Genomic DNA, 25,273 nt, shown 5'->3' on the forward strand with positions numbered 1-25,273 from the left:
CCTGGACATTATGTTAACACCATTTCAGACCTGTATGCTCTTCACTGGCTAACTTGCCCTACTACTCAATATGAAATTAATCTAGAGGACATTAAGATGACACTGAAGAGTAGTAGTAAGATTGGACGAGGCACCAAATGAAGTGAAGGATTTTCCTTTTTGGTTGAAACCTATATTTGCTGCTAGCCCTGCAACTGAGTTAAAACAGTTTATCAGCAAACGTCAGTGTCTACCAAGAACTAGAACTTTAGAGAGCATAAAAAGGAAATGCTGCTTTTTGCCATGCTGACTGTGAGGATAGCTGGTGAACAGTTTCACAAGACTGAGGCTAGACTTTGAAAATGGTATAACTGTCAAAAAGAATGGCTGAGGACTAGTCATCAGAACAGAAAAGTAGCTCTGTAGTAGCATTATTAATTTCATTTAGAATTGTATATTTTAGAGCACTGAACATTATCATTTGTAACAATACAACTTTTAAATGATATTGTACAAAAATAAAAGCATAACCATGAATAACTAGCTTTAAAGTTAAATGCAGTCATCATAGATGTAAAATGCATAGTTAAAATGAATAATGTTTTTATGCTTACAAAAGTGAGAGACTAACAGCAGGGGTTAGAGCCAGGCATGATGCAGGAAAGGACTGCTGTAAATAAGTAAGTAAGTAAAATCCATTTATTCATGTCGGACTATTGGTGAAACCATAGGAGAATTTTCAGAAGCCTTCTCAATCCATCACTAGCTTTGAGCACTCAGCAGCTGACCTCCCAGTGATCTGCTGGACACCATCTATCCATCTCCTCGCTGGTCATGCCCTACTATGATGACCTGCCGCCATTCCTTACATGAGGACTAGGGCCCTACCAAATTCATGGCCATGAAAAACATGTCACAGACCATGAAATCTGGTCTTCCACCGTGAAATCAGGTCTTTTGTGTGCTTTTACCCTATACTATACAGATTTCACGGGGCAGACCAGCATTTCTCAAATTGGGGATTCTGACCCAAAAGGAGTTGCAGGGGGGGTTACAAGATTATTTTAGGGGGCTCATGGTAATACCAGCTTAGTTCTGCGCTGACTTCAGAACTGGGTGGCCGGAGAGCGGCAGCTGGTGGCTGGAGAGTGGTGGCTAGTGGCCTGGGGCCCAGCTCTGAAGGCAGCGCCCCGCCAGCAGCAGCGCAGAAATAAGGATGGCAACACCATACCATGCCATCCTTACCTCTGCGCTGCTGCTGGCGGCGGCTCTGCCTTCAGAGATGGGGTCCTGGCCAGCAGCCGCCGCTCTCCAGCTGTTCAGCTATGAAGGCAGCACTGCCACCAGCAGCAGTGCAGAAGTAAGAGTAGTAGTACTGCAACCTCCCCTACAATATCTTTGCAACCCCTCCCCCCCAACTCCTTTTTGGGGCAGGACCCCTATAGTTACAACACTGAAATTTCAGATTTAAATAGCTGAAATCATGAAATTTATGATTTTTAAAATCCTATGACTGTGAAATTGACCAAAATGGACTGTGAATTTGTAGGACCCTAATGATGACCTTCTCGAGGTTATTTCCATCTTTATGACTGACGTGACCACAGTACACATGTTTGCACCTTTCGATTAGGAAAGTACAAGGCAAGGCCCCAATCCTGCAGATACTTATGTAAATGCTTAGCTTCACTCCCATGCATTGTAATAGGAATCAGTGTAACTACTCAAGAGAGTAAAGTTAAGCATGTATGGAGTATCTGCAGGACAAGCTTTGATAATGTACCTTAATTCTGACTTGCAACACCCAAAGGCAGAAACTGCCAATTAAGAGATTTTTTAAAAATAAAATCCAGTGCCATTAAATGACAAACTCGTAATTTCTTTTTTTTGTGATTTAGGCTCCAATCCTACAAAGATTTGTGCATGTGCTTAACTTTACTCACAGTGGGGTCAATCATGCCAGGTGCTGAGAACTCTGGCCCCAATCCAGCAAAGCAGTGAGCATGTGCTTAACTTTAAGTACCTTGAAGGCAGTGGGGCTTCTTTGCAGACATAGAAAGCTGCTCACATGGAGACAATTGCAAGTTTGGGGCCTTTGACCCTAATACATTTGAAAAAGGTACCTTCAACTCCAGTCTACTTCGCTCTCCCTCAATCCCGCCCCCCCAAAAGTAGAGATTTGGAACATATATTTTGGAATCAAGTCAGCTAATTCTGTTCCATATTTTCCTGGCCTGTTTTTAAAAAGTGTTTTAGCAGTTTATTTTTGTATTCAGAGAGGTTTTTCCAAACCTTGGAGCTGTGATGAAGAGAAACCAATGTGTACTGACAGTAAGTAACAAACATGTGAGTAAAACCCCATTTACTTAAAAGAGCAACACATAGCTATTTCTATGTTTTAATTAATGAAACATTTTTTCTATGCTATTGCATTGTGGTCTCAGAAGCGTTTCTACTAGCAATTCATTCATCACTTCTCTTGAGGATTTAAATAGCTTGCCTGAACATCTTATGACAAAGATTTCTGTAAACACAATTTACTTGGATACTTACTACCCCAGAGGAGTCAGCTTGTGACTGAACTCTCTTGAACTACTGCCAATAAAGCCAGATCAGTTTCTTTCATTATCACTTTTTCTGGTGCAATGAAGTATTTAAATAGAATTCATTTTTGCCAGCCGTTTCCACAAATAACACTCGTGTCGCCCACTTAAAGATTCAATGAAGTGGATATTTTTTGTGCATGGTTTGTCATGTTCAAAAGTAGAGAAATTCTCAGATTTTATATTATATTTGAAATATTTAGATAGGAAAAATGTCAGACAAAGAAAAGTTATAGAATTTCTAAAAGTAACAGAATCATTGTTATGAACATTCATTAGCTACTGTACCAAGATCATAGGATTTTTATATAAAGGACTTAGTCTGAATAATCATCACTGTAGTTTGTGTCTTTGTGCATATATATATATATATGCATATACACAATGCATGTATACTTGCATGCCACTCTGATTTTAAACGATATGCGCCCATAATTCTAAGGTGAGAACTGAGCCAACAGTGTTTGAGTTGCCCTTAGTCTAATAATCTTTTGTTAATGGCTTCTACTCTTGAATTAGATTAGGCTATGTAAAGAGCCAGATTGCTATTGAATATATCCTTTGTGAACATATACTTCAGCTGGATAACCATGCTCAGAACTAAATCTTAGAAATTTAAAAAGTGAATGAAAATGGTTAATGTTTATGATTGTCTTTGGGATTATTTAAATATATAGTTGTTTGATGATTCAAAGTTGAATGAAAAGTTTTTGATACTATTCCAAAGTCCAGTAGATATTGGAAGTGGTGGGCACTCTACATATGCTAAAATAGATAGAAATGCAATGCAGGAGGGCAAATAGCAGGATCTATATTAAAATTTTCAGGAAGATTAAAGATGACCTGCAAAAGGAAAATCTTGGGTTCGTGCACTTGTTTTTTTGCACTTATTTATGATGTATAATAAAGGCTTAGCTAGTGGGTAGGGTGGGGTCAATTTAGATTTTTTTCTGCTGATTTACATTAGAAATATCAGTAAGTGTAAAATCTTGTCTTCTCTGATTTTGCTGGAGGTGACATTGGAGAGCTAAAGAACTGGTGTGGGAGTTTTCTTAACTTTAGGGTAAGGGTAAGGATGTTGATCTTTTAGCAATGAGATCTTTTCTTACAGCTGTTTGGCACATGTTTGAGTTAAATAGGTATTAATGAAAATAAACAAAAACCTAGAATTTCTAAAGTTTGTGACTAAAACTCTTTCTCTCAACTGCTCAAGGTTTATTTTACTGGTAATTATGAAGACATCAGCCTAGTTCATCATATCATCCATCACCATCAAGAGATTTATAAAGCATTCCAGGAAAAACAGGATAGATAAGACAGGACTTTGTAACAAACTTTTTTAGGGAAAAAAATAAAACCATCACATACTCTCAGGTCTTCTATATATATCATACAAGATCATAAACCTAATCTTTTTCCATGGCTGGTCACCTTTGAAAAGCAAAAATCCAAGAGCTATAAATGCTTTAAACAAGTTCGGAAATCAAGCTAATCCCGATACTTAGTTTTAACTACATATTTCTCTTTGCTATTAGAATATCTGAAAAAAACTGTTCTTTAAATTCTCTTGCAAATGAATTTTCTCTGTCAGGATTTCATATTTTTGATTAAATAATTTTGCAAATGAACCTATTTTTTTGTATGTTTACACTTCTAATGACTATTTGTTACCTTTGTACAGAAGTTTCATGCTCTTTAAAAATAAAATGGCAATTTTTGTTATACTCCCAGAATTTTACCTACCAGCATACTGTTTCCATGGAGAAGGCCTCACCTTGAAGATTCCTTCCTTCCGTTTTTAATCAGTTCTTCCAGAATTCTGAGTACAAAACAAAATTACTGTTAAACAATTTTAAATAGTGTGTGCAGATACTGGTTTACTTTATTGTGCAGGTTTGAATCTTAATATTTCTAGAATAGTTTTCTTTAATTTAAGGGCTAATTTACATACAGCAATATGTTCTTTGTCTTCTGTCCTGCAAGCACTTATGTATGTGCTTAACAGTCCCATTGGGTTCAGAAGAAAAACTCATGTATATATATTTAAGCACATAAAAGTGTTTCTAGAATCGGGGCCTGAATGGGAGCATTTTCAGGGTAGTAAACTTTGGCACTTACCAAGGTTTATCATGACCTTTTTATGTGGTCTGACCAAGAATTTTGCCTCATATTATAGTTAGCATACTAAAGTTTTAGGGTCCAATCCTGCAGTCCTTACCTGAACCTAAGTAGTTCCAATGAAGTCAGTCTGAGTTTTACTTTTTCCCAGGGGTGCTCCACCTTGCCCCCAAGGTCCCGCCCTCTTCCCGCCCAACTCTGCCACCTCCCCCGAGGCCCCACCCTCATTCTGCCTCTTCCCACCCCTGCTCTGCTCCCTCCCTGAGGCCCCTGCCCGTTGCTGGCTGCTCTACGCCCTCCCCCAAGTCCCTCCATGAGCCGCCAAAGAGCTGTGGCTAGTGAGTGCTGAGCACCCACTATTTTTTTCTATGGGTGCTCCAGCCCCATAGCACCCAGGGAGTTTGTGCCTATGGTTACCACATTGCAGTGGTATCTGGTTTACTGCAGTTACATTCTGTAGGTTACACGTATTCTACAGGAATTAAGTACACTTAATCAGATATCACAGTGTGATAACTAGGTAAATGTTGACTGTTCAGTGTAAACTGTACTATGTACTCCTATATTAGTAATAATACATTAATATTAGGTCAGCACCCAAAGGCCTCAAATCACAACAGGGAACCTGTTTGGCTCAGCATGAAATGATTTTTCCAGAGAAAGATTTCTGTGTTATTAGGTTTGTCAACCCTGATGTATCGGAATTTTGACAAATGGTTAAATGGTTAAAATGACTCAGCATGACCCAGTATGGAGGCTGAACAGGATTCTACATTTGCCTGTCAATGGATTCTTTGGAGAAATGAGATCCAAGCAGTGCCAGACAACATTAGTTGTTGTTTTTTTGTTTGTTTTTTAAAAGCCCATTTTCAGAACTCCTTCAGGTTATGCTCCTCTCCCCCCATCCTCACATTAGTCCCACTCTTTCTGAGGTACCTGCTCCACATGGGGCTGAAGGTCATCAGGGCCTTGCTGTTTCTCCAGCTTTCTCTGCTGTTACCCAGGGGGCCAGCGTAGAGGTCTGCAGAGATGAGTTTTAGAGCATTATTACACTCTGACTCCTAGTGATCTGGGGCTGTGAAGGTATTTCTGGGCCCTTCTGTTTTTCCTGATTCCTACTCAGTTACTGCATCTTGTGCCCCCAACCAGTCAGTCAGTCATCCCCGCATGGCAGCTGACATTAGGGTTCTTGAGATAGCAAGTGTGCTACCCACATGTGCTATTGACAACTGCTAGGACTGTCAATAGCACGTCTCCTTCCTGGAGGATTAAGAGCAACTAATCCTGAGGAATTTTGTGGAGGGTTTCACCCCAGCTCTGTGGGAATTTGGGGGGACAGGAAGGGATTCAACTAACCCCCTTGTTCTACCCTCTGGTGCTACTGTCAAATGCTGTTGTCTCTTTAGTTCAATAGTAGAGTTTGCTAAAGAGACAAATGCCTAGAGCTAATTTTTTTCTTAGCTTAGATATTTTAAAATCCTTGTGTTACTGAATCTTGACCTTTTTAATCTTGATTCTAGGGTATTACTGCCACAGCTGCACTACCAGAGAATGGTTCATCGCTGGCCTTACGAGCCTTGGGGTGGGGTTCGCTGTATGCCTGGTGTGGAGTTGGGCTGATCAGTTTTGCCATCTGGAAGGCTTTGGGAGTTCACAGTGTGAGTACCACACATCATTTCCTCACAGATTGTGATCTAGGTGTGGAATGTCTTTCGTGGGTCCTCCGCACCACTTGAGCCCTACAGAGTGCCATCTGCAGGGGTGTATGCTAAGGGAGAATGGCTGCTCAGCCTCTGTGCACCAGAAAGCGGGGGCTTCATACTAGCCACAAATAGGCTGTTTTGGAAGGGGCTGTTGTGGGTGATATGGGAGAGGAACTATTTATACCATACTTATATGAACCAGTATTCCAGAGCCTTCACATAGGGTTACTATTCCAGCCATAAGACTAGAATAGTAGCCACAATTTTTCTCTGTGTTGGGGGGTGTGAATTCCAAGCTATCCCTTGCTTAGCTCCCCATACAGTCTGAGTTTTGCCTTTAGCACCATCTGTTTATTTTCAGCACCCCTTCAGGCATGAGATGTCCACGTTTTCCATTAGTACTTCAGCAATATAAGAGCCATCTGTTTTTCTTTCAGATATCAATTTCCTCACTGGTGTCTTTCTGTAGAGAGTAAGGGGACAGTGGATGGCGGTTCCATGTGAAATAGAAGGAGGGGAAATCTTGTGAAGTCATCAGTCAGGGCCAAGGAGCTAGGGAAACATCCTTATACCACAAGGAGTTCAAGCTATCTTCAACACAGAGGTGTTTATGCTCCAGTGCCACATAGTATTGAATATGAACAGTAAAGATCATACAAGCATTCATTTTGTCCCTGGTAGTGGGACATGCCATCAGGGCTCCCTGTGACTGCAGGTTTGGTGGAGCTGTCTGCTTCCCAAGCTGGAATGTTAATGAATAGATCGTTTTCTTGGCTTCTTTAACAAACTACATAAATCTCCATAGCCAGCAAGAACTTCCCTCTTAGTTCTCAAAATGAAAAAAACAAAAACATACTCCAGCCTGACATTTTCTTTATTAAGCAACACCCCTATCTCCACTCCTTCCTCTGGCCCCACTGTGAATTACCTCATAACCCTTCTACTAGTAAGTCATGTGTGTCATGGCCCTACTTCCCCTGGCATTTTTCCTAGAAGAACATTTGGCTCCAACATATAGTGTTCTACACACACACTCACAATATTCTTAATAGGAACAAGTGAAGGGAGGCAGAGCCTTCAGTTAGGACATGAGACAAATGCAAAGCAATTTTGTTTAAACTCAGACACTTTATCAGGCTGCAGTGGGGTACAATGGGGGAAAGAGGATGGGGACATCCAATTATCTCCTTTACATGCTGAGCTGCAGCACATCACTCAGCAGCCAAAATGGTGCTTTCCACAGTATATTGCTGATTCTTATTTCCATTCTGTCAAAGCACTTCTGGCAGTGCCAAAGGATGGTGGGATTTGTCTCTAGTCAGTAATTTCTGATAATTCTGTTTTATTGAGCTTAGTTTGTATTTCCCTGAGAAGTACAGATCTACGCTGACACTGGCCCAATATCCAACCTACCCACCACTGATGTATATTGTTCTGTTAGCTTTTTTAAATCTTCAGATCTTAGAGAAATTAGCATATCCCATATCTGATAATGTGGATTAGCACGGATTATTGAGTGGGTATCACCCACATGCTCAGGGTCTGACTGATCATCAGGGGTCAGGAAGGAATTTTCCCCCAGGTCAGATTTGCAGAGACCCTAGGGGTTTTTTGCCTTCCTCTGCAGCAAGGGGCACAGGTCACTTGCTGGTTTGAACTAGAGCAAATGGTTGATTCCCTGTAACATGAAGTCTTTAAATCAAGATTTGAAGACTTCAGTAACTCAGCCAGAGGTTATGGGCCTACAAGAGGAGTGAGTGGGTGAGGTTCAGTGACCTGCAATATGTAGGAAATCAGACTAGATGATCATGATTGTGCCTTCCTGCATTAAAGTCTGAGTCTTTTGCACAATCAAAAATTGCTATTTTATACTAACTACTGTCATGTATTTGTTTCTCCTCTCCTGATCTTATCATGCACCTACTGAACTGTAAATGTTTAAAGTATCTACAAGTACAAAACCCAAAGTATACTGTAAATGAAAAGTTTTCTAACTGAACAAAAAATTTCCTCTGAATACACGTAGTATTTCTGAGGCAAGTCATCTTTTTGTATTGTTGCTGGTGTTTTTTTGGCTAGCCCTTTAACATAATACACAGAAGCAAGGTTGAATATCAAAATAGCGTCATCTAGAGTTTAGAAATTAGTTTCCAGAGATAGCTCCCAAGTGTCCCAAGAGCTATCTCTGGGAACTCACATTGTAACATTGCTATCATTCCCTTAGTTCTAGTTTTGCACGTGTTAGACATAATCATTTTGACCAGGAGTTGCTGATATATTTTTTTTCACTGTATCCAGGGAAACAAGTACATGCTTTTTGGAAAGTTATCAATTGCTATCATGTGAGCAGAGGTACAGACCTACAAAATGGTCTGTTAAAAATATGTTAACTTGTTTAACATATAATTGTGGAATGATGAAGTACCAGGCAAAAATCAACTTTAATTAATAGAAATGTTGTCTACTAACAGTTACTTTTAAGAGTGAACTTACATTCCTTTGCACATAAAACTATTAAAGCTACAATAGCGATTATAGTTTGTACCCCGAGGTCAACATTTTCAAATCTGGGTGCCTAAGGTTAGATTCCTACATGCATACTTAGGCACCTAAATAAAAATGTACCTTCAGCTCCCATTGGCTTCAGTAATAACTGTGACACTCAGACGTTAAGGCTTATGGACTGCATTGATCTGGCCTTGATAGCAATGTACCTGCCATAAACCTATTCTAATTCTTTCGTGCAAAAATATGTGGAGGGAAGTGGTGAGCATCTCATGCAACTTGTCTACCGCGTGCCTGGAAGTAAAGCACTGCAGCGGGACTGGGATCCCCCAGGACCTGCTGTCATAATAGCATGAGTGGGATAAAAATGCAACAAACAATGTGGGAGTGGGTGAGAGTGGGTATTGCATGGCGGAATGGGAGTGGCATTAAAAAAAACTACCCCGTGCTGGGCTCTACCTGAAAGTATAAAATTAAAAACAACGTAGGATGTTACAATTTAAGAGCTATTTAAGGGTTAACAGAGGTGGATAAAGGAAAGGAGACTCAGTGATAGGCTTTTATAAGAGCAGTGAAACTTGAGTTGTCCTGACAGAATTGGTATAATTAAGGGTAGAAATGATGCCAGCAGTTATTGTGATCTATTATAGTGCACAGCTATGAAGGCAGAAGCATTTATTAGACTGGGTTGTTATATTTAATTGTCAAACATCCAGGTTGCACTTACTTCCATGCAAAACAAAATCTTCCCTAGGAGACTTCAGAAGAGTAAGAGCATACTTGTCTAACAGTCACCTTCTAAGGATAATGCCGTCTAACCACAGAACTGGAGAGAACATCTCTGATGTGTTTGCATTGTGTATTGCACCACAGCTACATCTGCTGGCAGGAGATAAAATAAGCATACTTAAAATGACATTTCACAAACATTTTAGTTTTACTTGCTGGGATTCTTTTTGTATGTTTACACAAAAAGACATTTCACAGACGTTGACCTTTAGTATTTTTGTGTTTTCTAGTGATTTATTTTATCAAGTATTGTAGTAATGGTAGGATAGTAGTAGTATTGACAAGTGGTCTGTATTCCTTGAATAACTGCCAAAGAAACTTGATCGTCACTTTCAGCATCTTTGCTAGTTCAGTACTGTTTCTTCTGAACATGTTGCCAGATGTATTGAATTGTGTGATGGGTGCAGGTGTCTGTTATGGTCAGGTTTATGATCATTTAATGCATTCATCACCTACAGAAAGTCAGAATTTAAATGAATGAAAAATCTAGCACATTTACTTCTAATGCATTTTATACTATAACTTTTCCAATAATTTGTTTTCATTAATGTGTTCATGTGGTTCAGAAGCAGCTGCAAAGCATTTGTGGTGATGTTTTTTCACTGGCTTCAAAACAATTAACATCCAGAATAGGTGCTGGCTTTATATCCTTAAGCCTCCAATAACAAGACTGTATACCACCGCAACTTGTGCCTGCTGTAGGAGCAACCACAGAATAGTTATTGTCTGTTTCTAATATTGCAACTGTATGCTGGTGCCCTAGTCACCAGCTGGGGACAGACAGTCAGCCATGCCCATCTTAGGTTTTTGTCCCTTTCTTTAGGGCTCTGTTTATTGTCTTCACAAAGAAAGAAAGAAAAGTGTGCGCAAAGTATCACAAACAGTCTGGTTGGGAGTTCAAACTGGGATCCTCTGGCCTCCGGTAGTTACCAGCTAGGACCCTTTCCAACCCTTGGAGCCTCCATAGGGCTTGCCTGCCTGCAGTCTCCTGCTCTGGTTACCAGAGTGTATCTTCTCTCCTGGTTTCTCCCCCTTCCCCCCAGTCCTCCATGGAGCTGAACTCTCCTTTATATTATCTAGCTGAAAGTGTGGGCCAATCATGACGTGCTGACCTGGGCTGCCTTCCATATAGTGATTCAAAAGAAGAGAAGCCCATAGAAGACTGCGGGACTTCTCTGATCGCAAACCACAGATAGGGTAACATCTTATCCAAGTTCCGGGACACAATAGTTACAGATTTTCATAGCATTCCTTTTAACGTGCAGTTAAACCTTTCTATCAATCCGTCTGTTTGCAGGGGGTAGAAAGAGGTTCTTACAGAGTGGACCTTCAGAAGGGCCCATTCCTCCTGCATTAGCCATAATGTGAAGGCCATGCCCCAATATGTCAGGATGATTCTTAGGCTCCTACCCAGGAGAATACTTTCAGTAACTGTTGCCTGTGTGGTTGCAGAGCGCAAGGCCACAGCCTCCAGGTACTGGGTGGTGTACTCTCCAGTTACTAAAATAAATCAACATTCACTTGAACTCTGTTCTAGGAGTCCTACAAGGCCTATCCCAACCCACTCTAATGGGGTGCCCACTAGTGGCCAAGGAATTAAGGGGCCCCTATGAGCCAGTCTGTGGCCCACTAATTGGAATTCTGGGCAGGATGCATAATAATCCTTGCTGTCTTGGTAAATGCCCCACCAAAAGAACCAGGCCAGGATCCTTTCCCTGGTTTTGTCCACCCTCCCAAGTGGCAGGCTCAAGGTATATCATAAGCTAGTTTTAATATCTGGTTCCAGTATGGCCTGGGAACTAGGCTCTACGGGCTCCAGTCTGTTTGTCTTGGGTCACCTTTATCAGGCGATCCCCCTCTAGTTCAAAAAGGGAGTCCTGAACAGGGCCAACCAGTACCCCATTCGCTCTAGTCGGTCACCATATAACAGTCTGAACACTGCATCCTCCCTCTGTCCCTGAATGAAGTTTTCTCCCTGGTTCAAGCCTGGCAGGTCTTCCCCTGTTGTTTGGTTCTGCCTTTTCTGTTGGGTGAACCCCAGGGGAGCCCAAATTACAGTGCACTCCAGTGTCCTTCCCTAATCTCTTCCCCTTGGGCCCCGAGGGCTTCCCTTCTGGCTTGACGCCGTTCCCAGTGTGACTTGGGCCTTAGATCAGACAGCATAGGGTCAGAAAAGGGAAGGACTTCCTCTAGACTATAGTCCGACTGGGCACCAAGAGTGGGTTCTGATCCTGCTTTAATCACTGCCCTCAAAATACTGGCTTCAGGGCCCAAGACTCAGCCTCACACCACCATAGGCTAGGGCAGGTGCTGAGCTGCAGCCATACTCAAGTCAGCTTCTTGGGCCCCCCGGTCAATTTAACACTGATTGTGGGGTAAAGCATGACACTCCCTGAACGTAGCCCATATACACCCATTCTGCACCCCATAGAGCCCCAGAAGCTACAAACTGCTCTTGTACACATGTCTGTCCCGAGCCAGAATCCAGTAGGCCCCGCACTGTGGTTCTCTCTATTGTGATTGGCACACCATACCCCTTCAGGCCCCAGGGTTCCTCCAGGAATTTTAAAGCACAGGCATGGGTCTAGTCACACTTCATCTAGGGACTGTCTTTATACCCATGGCCTTCCTGATCCCAGGTAAAGCTAGTTAGGAGACATCCCCTTGGGAGAGCACAAACATATCCCATAGCCTACTGATCTGCTTGAAGGGGGTCTTGCAGCCTGTGCCCATCCTCTTATAGACTGTGAGGCAGTGGAGTTGGGCTTCTTGGGCTTTTTTGTCAGCTCAGTCTAATTTTGCCTCCAGAAAGTGTTCCGTGAGGTGGATTGCCTTTTCTACACACATGAGCAGGATGCCTTGTAGCCGGCCAGCAGGCTCTTGCAGAGCTGTTCTAAGGTTACCAACTCCAGTATTCCCATTAGGGAGTGATCCTCTGCTTTTAACCGACAAGTGCTAAAACCATGGCACCGCTGTACTGTCATCCTAGGGTGAAAGTCTGGGGAAAACAGTTTCTGTCTAAATCGCTGGTGATACCCTTCTTCACTGAGCTGTAAGTGATCTAATATGGCAGCCTTGAGTGTCCCATAATCTTTTGCTGCAGACACACCTACAATCCAGCACGCTACTTGTGCCCCTCCAGTTCGATAGGGTGCTAGCCACGCTTTCCAGGGCCACAGTGGGTATTTTCTACACTGCAGTTAAAAACCCGTGGCTGGCCCATGCCAACTGACTCACGCTCACAGGGCTCAGCCTAACGGACTGTTAATTGCAGTGTATACGTTCAGGCTCAGGTTGGAGCTCGAGCTCTAGGACTCTGCAAAGTGGGAGGGTCCCGGAGTTCGGGCTGCAGCCAGAGCCCAAACATCTATACCACAATTAAACAGCCCCTTAGCCCAGCCCCTTAGCTCAACTCAGCTGGCACAGGCCAGCTGTGGGTGTCTAATTGCCGTGTAGACATATGATGATAGGCCTTAGTCACCCACTCAAAGGTTTCTAGGAAGGCCTCCGGGTCATCTTCTGGTCCCATCTTAGTGAGGGCTCCTCCCTCCCACATTGGCAACCATGGCCCTGCACCAATCTGTGGAGCCTGGGAGCAGGGCCGGCTCCAGGCACCAGCGCAGCAAGCTGGTGCTTGGGGCGGCCCAAGGAAGGGGGCGGCACGTCCGAGTCTTCAGCAATTTAGCGGCAGGTCCCTCAGTCCCTCTCGGAGGGAAGGACCGGCCGCCGAATTGCCGCCGAAGAATGAAGCGGCGTGGTAGAGCTGCTGCCAAAGTGCCGCTGATCACGGCTTTTTTTTCCCCCCCCTCTTTCCTTCGCCGCTTGGGGCGGCAAAAAAGCTGGAGCTGGCCCTGCCTGGGAGTCCCAATCCAGAAGTCTGAGCACAGATGGCTGCTGATCCTGCTGCTGCTTCTCCTCTCTTTGTAACTGCTGCTGTAACCATTGCTGTGCTAGGATCAGTTGCAGCTCCCGGTGTTGCTGCTATTGCTGCTCTCCCAACCATTTCCCAAGAGTTGTAGGATCCACGTTTCTCCGTGGTCAATGGCAAGCTATGCCCATGTTCTCCACCAGTGCTCTAGCTATCAGTTGGGGATAGACTCAGCCACACCCAGCTTAGGTTTCTGTCACTTTCTTCAGAGCTCTGTTTGTTGGCTTCACAAAGAGTATAAAAAGTAACACAAACAACACCTTGGTTAGGGGGTTCAGACGGGGGGACATCTGGCTGCCAGTAGCTGCCGGTAGGGCCCTTTCCAACCCCAGGGGCCCTACAGCTGCTGCGGCCTCCTGCTTTGGTTACCAGAGTGTAATCTCTCTCTTGGTTCCCCCTCGGGGCTGAGTTCTCCTTTATATTGTATAGCTGAGAGTAAGGGGCAATCATGAGATGCTGCTCAGCTGTATCACCTGATTCAGAGCACCTGTTTGCTGGGCTTCTCTATGGGGCAGGGTTGGTTGCTACCTGTCCCCCAACCCTGCCTCTGGGCTATTAAAGGAGCAGATCGGGTTTTGGATTAGGCTCCAGGTGCAAACGCATTGCAACCGAAGATCTTCTTTCTCAAGGTTAAATATATATTTTGCAGAATAGTGCAGAAAAAAAACCTGTATTCCACTTTAAAACAATTTAATTTCTGCCTACTTCCATGCTCAAAAAACAGTCAGAACACAGCATTCCTGTAAATTTCATCAGGAATTTTTAGATGAAATGCTTTTTTCATCAGAAAATGCTGGTTTGTCAAAACTTAAACTTTTAGTGAGAAAGGGTCAATTTCGATGAATTTCCTGTTTCAACATTTTTAAGGGAGGGAGGGGGGGAGTTTTGAAGTTGTCAAAATGTTGCGTTTTGACATTTTCTAAATTAAAAGTTAAGTTTTTCAGTTCTAAATGACTTTCTTAATTAAATGTATAGTAAAAAAAAGTCAACATTGAAGCTGAACATTTTGAAATTAAGATGAAGTGTTTTGATTGACTTGAACTGAATTTTTTTTTGTAGTTTGCAAAAGTTTTAGAGATTTTTTTCATCCTGATTCAGGATTCTGTGCTGATTGAGCTGCAAGCACCCATGGGCCGTGGGTTGAGAACCACTGGATAGCATCATGCACACCACATAGCTCCTAGCCCTCTTTAAAGGCTGGTATAGACAGGGACTTGTTTTGAAGAGGAAATAATTTCCTCTCATTTTGAGGAGGTCCTCCAGGACCCATCCTTCCAGTCAAGCATGCTACTTACTCCATTCTCCTCGCTCCTGCCGCCCTGGAAAGCTTGCTTGACTCACAAAGTCTGACTCCCAGGTGGCAGACTGCCAGGCTGCCCCATTTAAACTTCCTCTTATACTGTACTCAACATAAATACTTAACCGGAAATATTAATATGGTGACAATTGAGTAGAATGATTATGTTCAAGCAGAGATTATAACATCAAAGGAGAGCTCTGTCACATAAGTCCTTGTGTCTTGAGTCAGCATATGGAGCAAAGAACATTTTTTATATGTAATTGTAAGCTAATTCCAGGCACTATCATGAATCAGTTATTCTAAGTGAACATATGTGATGACGACAACTCTATTAGCTTTAATTCTGGTTCCCTTAGAATTATAATAGCTACAATATGTCAACAGCACAAATCACTTAAAAAATGTGCAATAGTTTAGCAGTTTTCTAGCAGTTATGGTTGAGTTGTGGTCACATATTTTAAACTAGAGGTAATATGCAATACATTTTTGTTTTAATTAAACGTGCAGCTATAGCATTTGGCAACTATCAAAACATACCTTTGAATGCCTATTTTCTACCACCAGCTGATTATGGTTCTTCTTCTAAAGTCAGAACAATGCCCCCAGCATTTGTAGAGCTGAAATGTACAACAATTAACAGTCAAGATAAACTGAGTCATAAAAGTCCTTTTGCTTGTGCTGCCTTCAATAAATCAGTTTTTTATCACCTCAGAAATAGAGATGTTCTCTTTCTCCTAGGAAAAAGGCAAGGATGATTCATGAAGGATATTTGTGGTGTCTTTTTTTTCTTGTTGCTTACACATCTGTTGTATGGGAAGCAGGGAAAATTCTGGGGAGAATCACATGGTAATTCGTGACTAATGTAGTTATTAACTAGACTTTGTCATCTTTGTGACAACTTCTAACACACTATTCTGTTTTTCATTTATCTTAACCTTTAGAAAATGTTAACAGTACAAAACCACTGCACAGGTGTGTACATAAGCTAAAATAATTAAAACACAAAAGACATGTATGCCATCATTTGTTAGTGAGGGCACTTCCACAGATTTGCTGTGTGGCCTTGGGTAGGTGATTTAACCTCTGTATCTCCATTTAACCATCTGTAGAACAGCAATAATATTTTCCCTCTTTAGGGGGTTAGGTGTTTAGTTTAATTATAGGAGACCTAATTGAAAAGTACATGTAAATACAAAGTAAAAGTAGCATTAAATATGGATAAACTTCAAAAAGGAAATAAATGCAAAGAGACGGGATCTCAAAGAAAGCATCCCTTGGGCAGTCATAAGGCTACATCTACACTGCAAACTAGGGGTGTGATTCGCCTGTACATATACTCACGCTAGCTTGCTGAGAGTAGTACGAGTATAAATAGCAGTGTAGCCACGGCAGCATCGGTAGTAGCAGCAGAGGCAGCCACACTGCTATTTATACTCATGCGAGTTCGCTGAGAGCTGGCGTGAGTATATATACATGTGCAAGGGAATCACACCCCAAGCTCATAGTGTAGATGTAGACTAAATCGCACTAAGATTTATAGATCTGAACCAAGCACAAGCATGTTTTACGATAAGAGCTGAATTTTGATGATAAATGAACAGTTGCTGTTATCAAAGCAGTGAATGATTTACATTTATTCAGATTCTTAATTTTTTACATTTTTATGTTAGAAAATGGTGAACGATGAAGTTTTTATTTACTAGAATTAATGTTTTTACTTGTGATTTGTGTCAAGCTGAATTTGGATAGCAATTCAAATTCAATAAAAATGCACAAAAACAGCACTTATTTTTTAAATTAAATCTACTTTAAATGTGCAGGATACATAAGAAAAATATTTATCAAAATGTGCATCAAAATATGTTTTGGATTTCAAACTGATTTATTAAACAAAGGAAGTTCTACTATCTGTAGTTAGTGCATTAAAGTGATGCTTTCTGGTCACCATGTCTTTCATCTCACACCTAGTTTTTATACATAGTTTGGAAGAGGAAAACCAGCTTTTCTGCTTTTTCAACTGCCAGTTGATTTCTTGACTTTGACTGTACTATTCATTATTCACTGAACTATTTGAATAAAATGAAATGAAGAAAATATTCTCTCTGCACCTGCAAAAAAGGCTGCTTTAGTGCTTCAGCAAACTCTATGCAGGTGTTTGGCAGTGACTTCCACCAGTTAAGCGGTTTGACATTCTTTAAAACTTAGCAGCAAACATGTACTACTTGATATTTTTTCTATTTAAGTGATTTTAATAGATTATAACATTAGGCTTTAACATACATTGTAAATGTCATATTTAATTTTAAATAGGTTTGTGTTTAAAAGATAAAACTGTATTTAATTAAAATTTTTAAAAATCAATTTTTTAAAAAATCATCGATTTTTATCTACCCTGGATAGAAGATAAAAATCTAATCCTTCCAAGCTTTTCTATTGGTAAATGTTGGTAAACATTGATTCTTCCATATACATGCAACCCAATGAAAAAATATTTTAATTGATAATCCAAATTTACAGATAGGCAAAGTAAAAAAAATGAATTAGGCTTGTGAATGAACAGTAAAAACAGGTATGATTTGTTGATTTGAAGATATTTACTTGGTATATTTTGACATGCGATGTTGACAATCAGTGTTTTAATAGTTTATAACTTTTTGACTCTCAATATCTACTGTCATTTAATAATTTTCTGACATCCCCCAGTAACTTCCCACAACTGTGAAAATGCAAATAGACAAAAATCTAAAAAAATGCTTAAAATAAAGCACTGATATTAACCATCAAAATTATGAAAAAAAAAAAATTCTGCCAAGCCTAAATATAGAGTGGCTTTGAGGAAATTTTAAAGCCAGGACAGCTTCATTTTCATTGGGATTCCCTTTACAAAATAAATTTTCCTCTCTCTTCATGAATTTTAATTTTTAAAAGAAATATATGAAAGTAATATAAACTATGGTACACCTATATTAATTTATGATTATGTACACAATATGGCTGAGATTCTGGAAACACTCACGCTTACCTTTATGCACTGTGAGTTCAATTGATTTCAGTGAGACTACTCATATTGCATATAGTTAAGCACACATGCAAGTCTTTGCAGGATCAGTGTATTATACCCTCCTAAAGGTTAGAATTCTCTCTGCTTCTCTGTTTCTCTACATAAGCCTGGAATACACGATCCAGAAGACAGGTTAATAAACATTCCTATGACAATGCAGAGTATAGTAGTTAAGATGAAATATGATGTGCTGCCTAGACTGACCTTTTAGATGCTATTTTCTTACACCTGTAATTTTTGAATAATTAGGGAAGATTTATGGTACTTTTCCAATCCAGCATGAGAGCTCAGACTTTGAAAAAGGGCATCTTTTCTATGCTCATTTTAGAGGTCATTTTGCACATTGGCATAAAATCACCCACAATCACCCATAATTTACCTAGAAAATTAGAGAATTACCTTGAGCTAGCAAGCTGTCCACTCCGCTCTTAGAATATTTGGAGGGGCTGCATGCTTGTCATTTTCTAAGAATAACTCACTATTTCTGTATGCTCACCAAGATCTGCATTTGCTAACTGGTATGACAGCAATAATTTTGAGATTTGGGGAAAGGCAGTAAGAATAATATCCCTTTGTGATTCTCTTAACAAATCCAAAGCCTCTGAATTCAGTATAGGGCCACCTCTCTCATCTGTATGTCATTTAAAATAGAGTAAGGATGATTAGAATATAAGACGTATGCATACTGTATTCTGCTGCCAGTCACTATTCCATTTCAGAGTATCTAACCTCGTTTGACATGGAAGCTAATGTAAGCAATTTTAACTGGCACAAGTACTAAAATAGAAAACTAATAATCCTCAGAATCTGGGTTGCCTTTTATGAATGTCAAACATTAAAGAGAACATTCCTTTGAAAAACTTTCATTCTAGGATTCATAGAGACGCTCCACCCCCACCCTCTTTCCATTCATTTTAATATGAACGGACCCGTAAGTGCTTTCTGTAATAGTGCGATCCCCATTTTTGTATGACATTCTGACAACAATGTACATTAAAAAGACATTTATTTAATTGAAGATGCTTTTAGGTCCTCTCTTTTTTCCTGAGGTGGGATCATTAGGTTAAGATAAAAAAAGAAAAGTTATCTGTAGCTATTAGAGATTATTTAATGCAGTGAGGTAGATGAGACCCTTTTAGAAAGAAGCCTGACAGTCAGAGGTGGAACAGTCACTGCAATTTTTTTGGTAAGAAAAAACAGCATCAGGTTTTGCAGTATCTATGATAAAAATATAAAGTTCAGTTGAGTGAAATTCACTTCAGAGAGCTGTCTCCAGGAACTAAGCATGCTGGGATGTTAAATCAGGGAATGTGGTACAAGTTGTTCACGTATGGTTAGGTATAGAAAAACTATGTTAGAGAGGGGCCTGTGATAGTGAAGCTAGCAGAGAAATGTACAATACATTCGACTGGTGTTCAATTTACTAGACTTAATTGAAGATATCATTGCAATTGAACTATGTGCCCTAGTGTTGCTGACAATAATAAAGAGCCATTTCAAAACATTGCATAGCTCAGTACATTGCACATTAGCTTTTATTATTAAATTAATTTTAGTTTGAGACTATTGGTATGTTTTGCGGGAATGTGGAAGGTAAAGATCACTGTGTAATTTGTGTTCATAAGAAAGGCTTTGTTAGGTTAGGTTCCACCTGAAGAGCAGTGATTTTTAAACGAGAAGAAGAAGTAAAAAGCATGCTAGTCACCTCAAAAGAGCAAGTAAAGGCATGGGGCCCAATTCTTGAATCTGATATCAGTGGTACAAAGGGGTTGTACAGCTGGACTGACCAGCCCCCGTGAACATTTCCTCAGCATGGGGGAATCACTGATTAATGTAGACCTGGCTGTATGCCATCCGGGCCCCAGCATAGGGAGTATGGCTGTTTTATAGGGGTCATGGCCAGAGTACAGCAACACTACAGTGATCTCCAGCTGCTCACCAGCCCTTTTGGGCAATTGGCAGTTAGATGCAAGTCAGAGCAGCCCTGAGGCTGCTGTCAGTTACTTTGGGGATTGAACTGAGTCCTGTGCCAAGCATAGCTGGGCCAGACCAGAGAATTGGGCTCATGGTTCCTGGAAGGTACTGGCTTGATCCCAGCCCCTGAAGGACCCACTGCCATGGCCAGACTCTTTCCAGACACAATTCTAGTTTCCAGACATAGGGGGAACCTCTCCCACCCCCAAAATAGTTCCTCAGCCAACTCCTGGGATACAGCTCCCAGGCACTTTTTTCCTTTGCCTCTCTCAGTCCCTCCTGCTTCAGGACCTATTGCAGGAGTCTTCTGTGCTCTTTTAACTGAGCACTGGCTCCCAGGTCTCACTCTCTGGAAGCTTTTTTTCCCCAGCAGGTTCCTTCTGCCTCCCCTCCCTGGGGACTCTGGCAGCTGCTCCCAGAGAATTTCCTACTGTTCCTGTTCCCCCTTCTTTACTGACTGCCTGACTCTTTTAGCTACAGGTGCTGCCCTGCCCTCTTAATTTGCCACATTAAGAGTATCTGTTCTAGCACAGAGGAGCTGGACTTTTTTCATTTAAAGGGTCCAGCCACCTTGTGACAATCTCTGACCAGAAGAGCTTACAATTTAAGGTTTGTAAGCTCTTCAGACAAATAAGGTTCAGAGGTGGGCAAATAATAATATTGGAAGAGAAGGGACAAAGATTACAAGAATAAGATTATTTGGTCACTGAGATACACACATCTTGGTTCCTTTAAATCAGAGGGTTTGTTTTCTAAGTTATCTCAATTCTTATAGAAGTAAGTTTTATGGGGAGATTTGAGTGCAGGGTGAGAAGTGCTCTGTATATAAGTTTAGGTAGAGCTTTCCAGCATAGAAACAGGCACAGAAGTGGAAATGGGAGAAGAGAGCATCAGTGGTGGATGGTGGGGACAAGGGGAAATACATTATTAGGTAAAGAACCCCAAAACAAAACACAACACTACACACACAGTTTTCTCCCCAGGAAGGAGAGAGAGAAAACAAACCACTCATGACAAACATTAGCCACATTGCTTAATGCACTACTGAAAGTTGCCCAGATAGTACAGTGATGAAGGTGGTTTAGGAAATAATATCATATACCATCTTGTGAGTAATACAGATATGAAAACTTCCCAATAAAAGTTAATAGCTGTGACATCTCTACTTCAAGCAATATGACGCTCTTTAGAAATGCTGTAACAACATGATATATTGTTTATTATTTAAGTGCCAACAACAGGCTGAACATTGTACTAGTCACAGAATATTATAGACAATTCCTCCTTTGAAGGGCTGACAATTTAAAAGATAAAATGGAGAAGACAAGATGCAGTAGTAAACTTTCAGGAGAGATTAATTTGGAGTTATAATTTATTATTATTATCATCATCATCATCACCACCATGGCACCACAGAACAAGTGAGTTTATAGAAGGGATTTGAAAGTAGAGAGACTGGTAATTTTGTGCAGTGGGATGAGAAGAGCATTTTATGCATGGGGGTGGCATGGAAAAAGGCATCGAAGCTGCAGTGAAAGGAGGCAAAAAATGGGACATTGAGTCTAGCGTTACTGGCAAAGTAATATGATAATGTAGATGAGAAGCACAACAGATTTGTGATGGTCCTTAAAGACAAGAAAAAGATGTTGAATATTCCAAATTTTATGTTCAGGTGTGAGGAAAAAATTACTTTCCCAGGAAATGAGTTCCTTTTATCTGCAGAAAACAAATAAACATTCAACATTCTTAAAGCCACAGCCACCACAAGAGGTTTAGTGCTTTCTGGATAAATACATAGTTGTCACAATAGACCTTTAGTATTTTTATTGCTCAGACAAGATTGTCTGGTACAGTGCGTGGTTAGTGGTTTGGTCTCTGAGTTGTAATGAGTTAGCTGTTAGTAGGGTAGCATTATGTTTTATTGGATGTTTCCCTCCCTTTCTAGAGCTTTTATACTATTGCTTGCAGTTTTTCTATGACATTTTTATGTATCCTCTGTGTATTAATTGAGGGTGAGAGCTTATGAGTTCAGCATTTAAATTTTGGTAATTAAAAAAATAAATAAAATGAAAACTGAATGTAAAGGTGTAGCTGAGAAACATTGGACCAGATCCTCAGCTGGTGTAAAATTTCATATTTATCTTCCCTGACACCAGATGAGTTATAACAATTTACACAAGTTAAGGATGTGTCCCATTATCTCTTTTTAACACCAAGATATTGAGAGCAAGAGTGTTTCAGTGTTGAGAATATATAGTGTTGATTGACTGGTTAGCAAGTAATGATTGGAAGTTAAACCTAAAGTACCTAGAATTGTTTGCACACAGCAGAGCAGTGGGGTGACTGAATTACAGGATAGGAAAACAGCTGAGCCACAGAGCTCTGATGGGTATTTCCTGCTGTAAGTACTTGCATTTACTTGTCAACAGTTGTTTAACATAATTTGGGTTGTCCCTTATGTCAGCTCTGACACTTGTATGCAATATCCTTAAGATATATTAACTCTCCAATTCATCAGCAATGCTTACCTGTGATTGAAAGATCTGGCCATTTGATATGAAGCGAGGGGAGTAAGAAATGGAGTGCAGGGTGAAATAATTTTGCGTTAAAATCTCTCAAAGAGGATAATATAACTCAGTTTTCCTCCTATTTCTTCATATAGTATTTTTCACATGAGCAGCAGTGGATGGGGAATTTTTTCCCCCTCAACTAACATCCCAACATGCTTTCTTGCATTGAATTTTTTTGAATTATTCATTTAGAGATGAATTATGGCATCTCTAAAAAACATTGTCATTTCTTTAAAAATTATTTTGTTTCTTGTTTCTGTATTTTGCCACATTCCAGCAACATTTGTATAAGGAACTGTAGATTCTCTGTCAGAATTTCTCTGAAATCTTTCACTGAAGAATTTAATTAAGAAATATCCAGAGGTATTTGTAATTTTTTTTATTGTTACCTTTTAACACACACAATGCCCTCTTTAATATGTTAGAGGGGATGGCCCAGTGGTTCAAGAAGCATTACATTTGAAATATCTAGGCTCCCTGGACCCAGAGTTCAGAGCAGGACAGAGTCAGCCCTTTACTCTTGAGAGGTAGATAAATTGAGTTTGTGTGCAGTTTGTTGTCTTTGATTACCAAGGTCCTGTCTTCTTTTTGGGGACATTATAGATACCCTGGTACTTCCTAAAAGTGAGTTGGCCAAAACATTCCCTTCAGTTTACCCCTTTCCTTCTTTTTCAGCAGGATTTGCATTGGTTCCCTGTCTTCCCAGTTGTGGCTGTACTTTAGTAGTGCTATATGTAAAATAGTTTAGGATGAAAAGTGCTATATAAATATACGTTTTCTACAGAGAGAAGCCTTCTTTAAAGAAATAGGACATTGATACTGCCCTGCAAAATTTGCCATAAAATTAGACTAGTGGTTTTCAATCTTTTTTTCATTTGAGGATCCCTACAAAGTTTTCGAATGGTGGTGCGGACCCCTTTGGAAATCTTAGGGTATGTCTACACTATGAAATTAGGTCGATTTTATAGAAGTCAATCTTTAGAAAGCGATTTTGTACAGTCAATTGTGTATGTCCCCACTAAGCACATTAAGTCGGCGGAGTGCATCCTCAATACCATGGCTAGCATTGACTCATGGAGGGTTGTCCTTAGATATGTTTTTTTTCTGACTGGTTAATTGAGATAAAATGTCCACAGGTGGAAAGTCTTAGATTTTAATTGCTTTCGGGGTCTCTCTCTCTCTCTCTCCCTCCCCCTCACCTAAGGCAACCGGGTTTTGTTGAGTAATCCAAGATTGCGAGGTGTATCTGTCTTGATTTGTTTCCTCTACAACAACTGCTGACTAATTTAATATTTTTAACCTCCCTTATAGATCAAAGAATTTCATAATAAAATGCAATCAATATTTCCAGCAATTCCTAAAAGTGCAGAGCACTCGGTCGAATGGGAAGACTTACTGAAATCCAAATGAAGGCGCAGAAAAGATTCAGAATTGTATGCTTCAGTGGGAAAGACTGCAGAACTTGTGGGAAAATCCCATCTAAAAAAATAAGAAAGAAAATCAGACTGATTTGAAGGCATGGAAGTGAGCAAATTAGTGACTGCTGAACATGGGGACGGCAGTTATTATTTTAACCGCAAGAAAATAGTTATGTTTTTGCTGTTACTTTTTCAGCATTGTCATTAGAGTTGAATTGTGGAGAAAAGAACCTTATGGGATACCTTGAAAGAAGAATATAATTGTATGAGAACGTGTTTCAGTAAAACAAAAATCAAACAAGAAACTGATCTTGAGTGGATATTTACAATAAAATATAGTTGCAAACACTTACCCTCTCTTGCTTCTTGGATAAAATTCTAGGTTGTTTGGAAAATAAGGAACAACAGTAATTTCATTGACATTTACCTGTCTTATTAGGAATAAAGGAGGCTGAGTCCATCACATCAGATCAGTTAATCTAGTCTGTAGCAAAGGCATGTAATGGGTTACCTCAATTCCTGAAGCTAGAGGAGATACCTGAACAGTACCTATGGAGGGAGGGCTGAACACATCCAGCATACCAGGGATATACAGGAAATACCTATCTGGTTTTCTCTATAAAGTGAAGGATGTTCTCTCTATAAAAAACATTTTTTTTTTATCCATTATCTATTTTTTTACTGGGACTCTGTAACAACGGGTCTGATAACTTGCACAAGAACCTGTCATGAAAATGTAGATGCTATAAAAGTGTGTGACATCCGGTCTGCCCTATACCACAGACACTTCTCAGCTAAGAAGCCATGTGGGCAGGTATAGGTTTTAGTATCTGTGTGGTTCTTATGGCTCTGCTACCAGGTGAGTCCTAAGTAATGTGTCATTTTTCATGCTGAAATGATCTCATTGTGTGGGTGTAAGCTAAGGAAGAAAAATGTCTAATTCAAATGTATTTGCAGAACTGTAGATCTAAAATAGTTGTAAAAATATATTTAATATGTAAATTCTTCCAGTGAATTTCTCCCCAATCAATGATCAGATTTCTTTTATTAATTGCTCAAGGTCCAATTAGCCAGCCATCAGGTTTAATAAAGTGCTGTTGAAGTGTAACCTTTGTGTTTAAACCTTTTCATTTCTAGGAAAGAATATTTTTTTTTAAATCGTAAAGGTCAAATGAATAATAGAGTAGTGTGGTTTCTCGCTGTAATATACCACAAAGATATTATCTTTGAAGAAACTGAAGTGTAATAACTGACAGCATTTAAATAGCTTACCCCATGCATTTCAATATTAAACAAATCATGGTGAACACACTCTTCAGCACACA

General features: G+C 40.2%; 1 protein-coding gene across 2 annotated transcripts in view; it reads left to right on the forward strand.

The window, feature by feature from the left end:
- The window catches only part of TMEM242 (transmembrane protein 242), a 41,530-nt gene that overhangs the window by 5,273 nt on the left and 10,984 nt on the right, over positions 1–25,273 (forward strand). The window contains exons 3-4 of one of the 2 annotated variants that reach the window (XM_054023243.1): positions 6,221–6,358; positions 23,842–24,300. In XM_054023243.1, coding sequence (XP_053879218.1) covers positions 6,221–6,358; positions 23,842–23,940 — 237 coding nt within the window. In that variant the 3' untranslated portion in view covers positions 23,941–24,300. Of the gene's footprint in view, positions 1–6,220; positions 6,359–23,841; positions 24,301–25,273 lie in introns of those variants that run through there. The other variant, XM_054023245.1, reaches the window with a different exon arrangement.

The sequence above is a fragment of the Malaclemys terrapin genome, chromosome 3 (assembly GCF_027887155.1).
Source record: "Malaclemys terrapin pileata isolate rMalTer1 chromosome 3, rMalTer1.hap1, whole genome shotgun sequence".
Taxonomy (NCBI): Eukaryota; Metazoa; Chordata; order Testudines; family Emydidae; genus Malaclemys; species Malaclemys terrapin.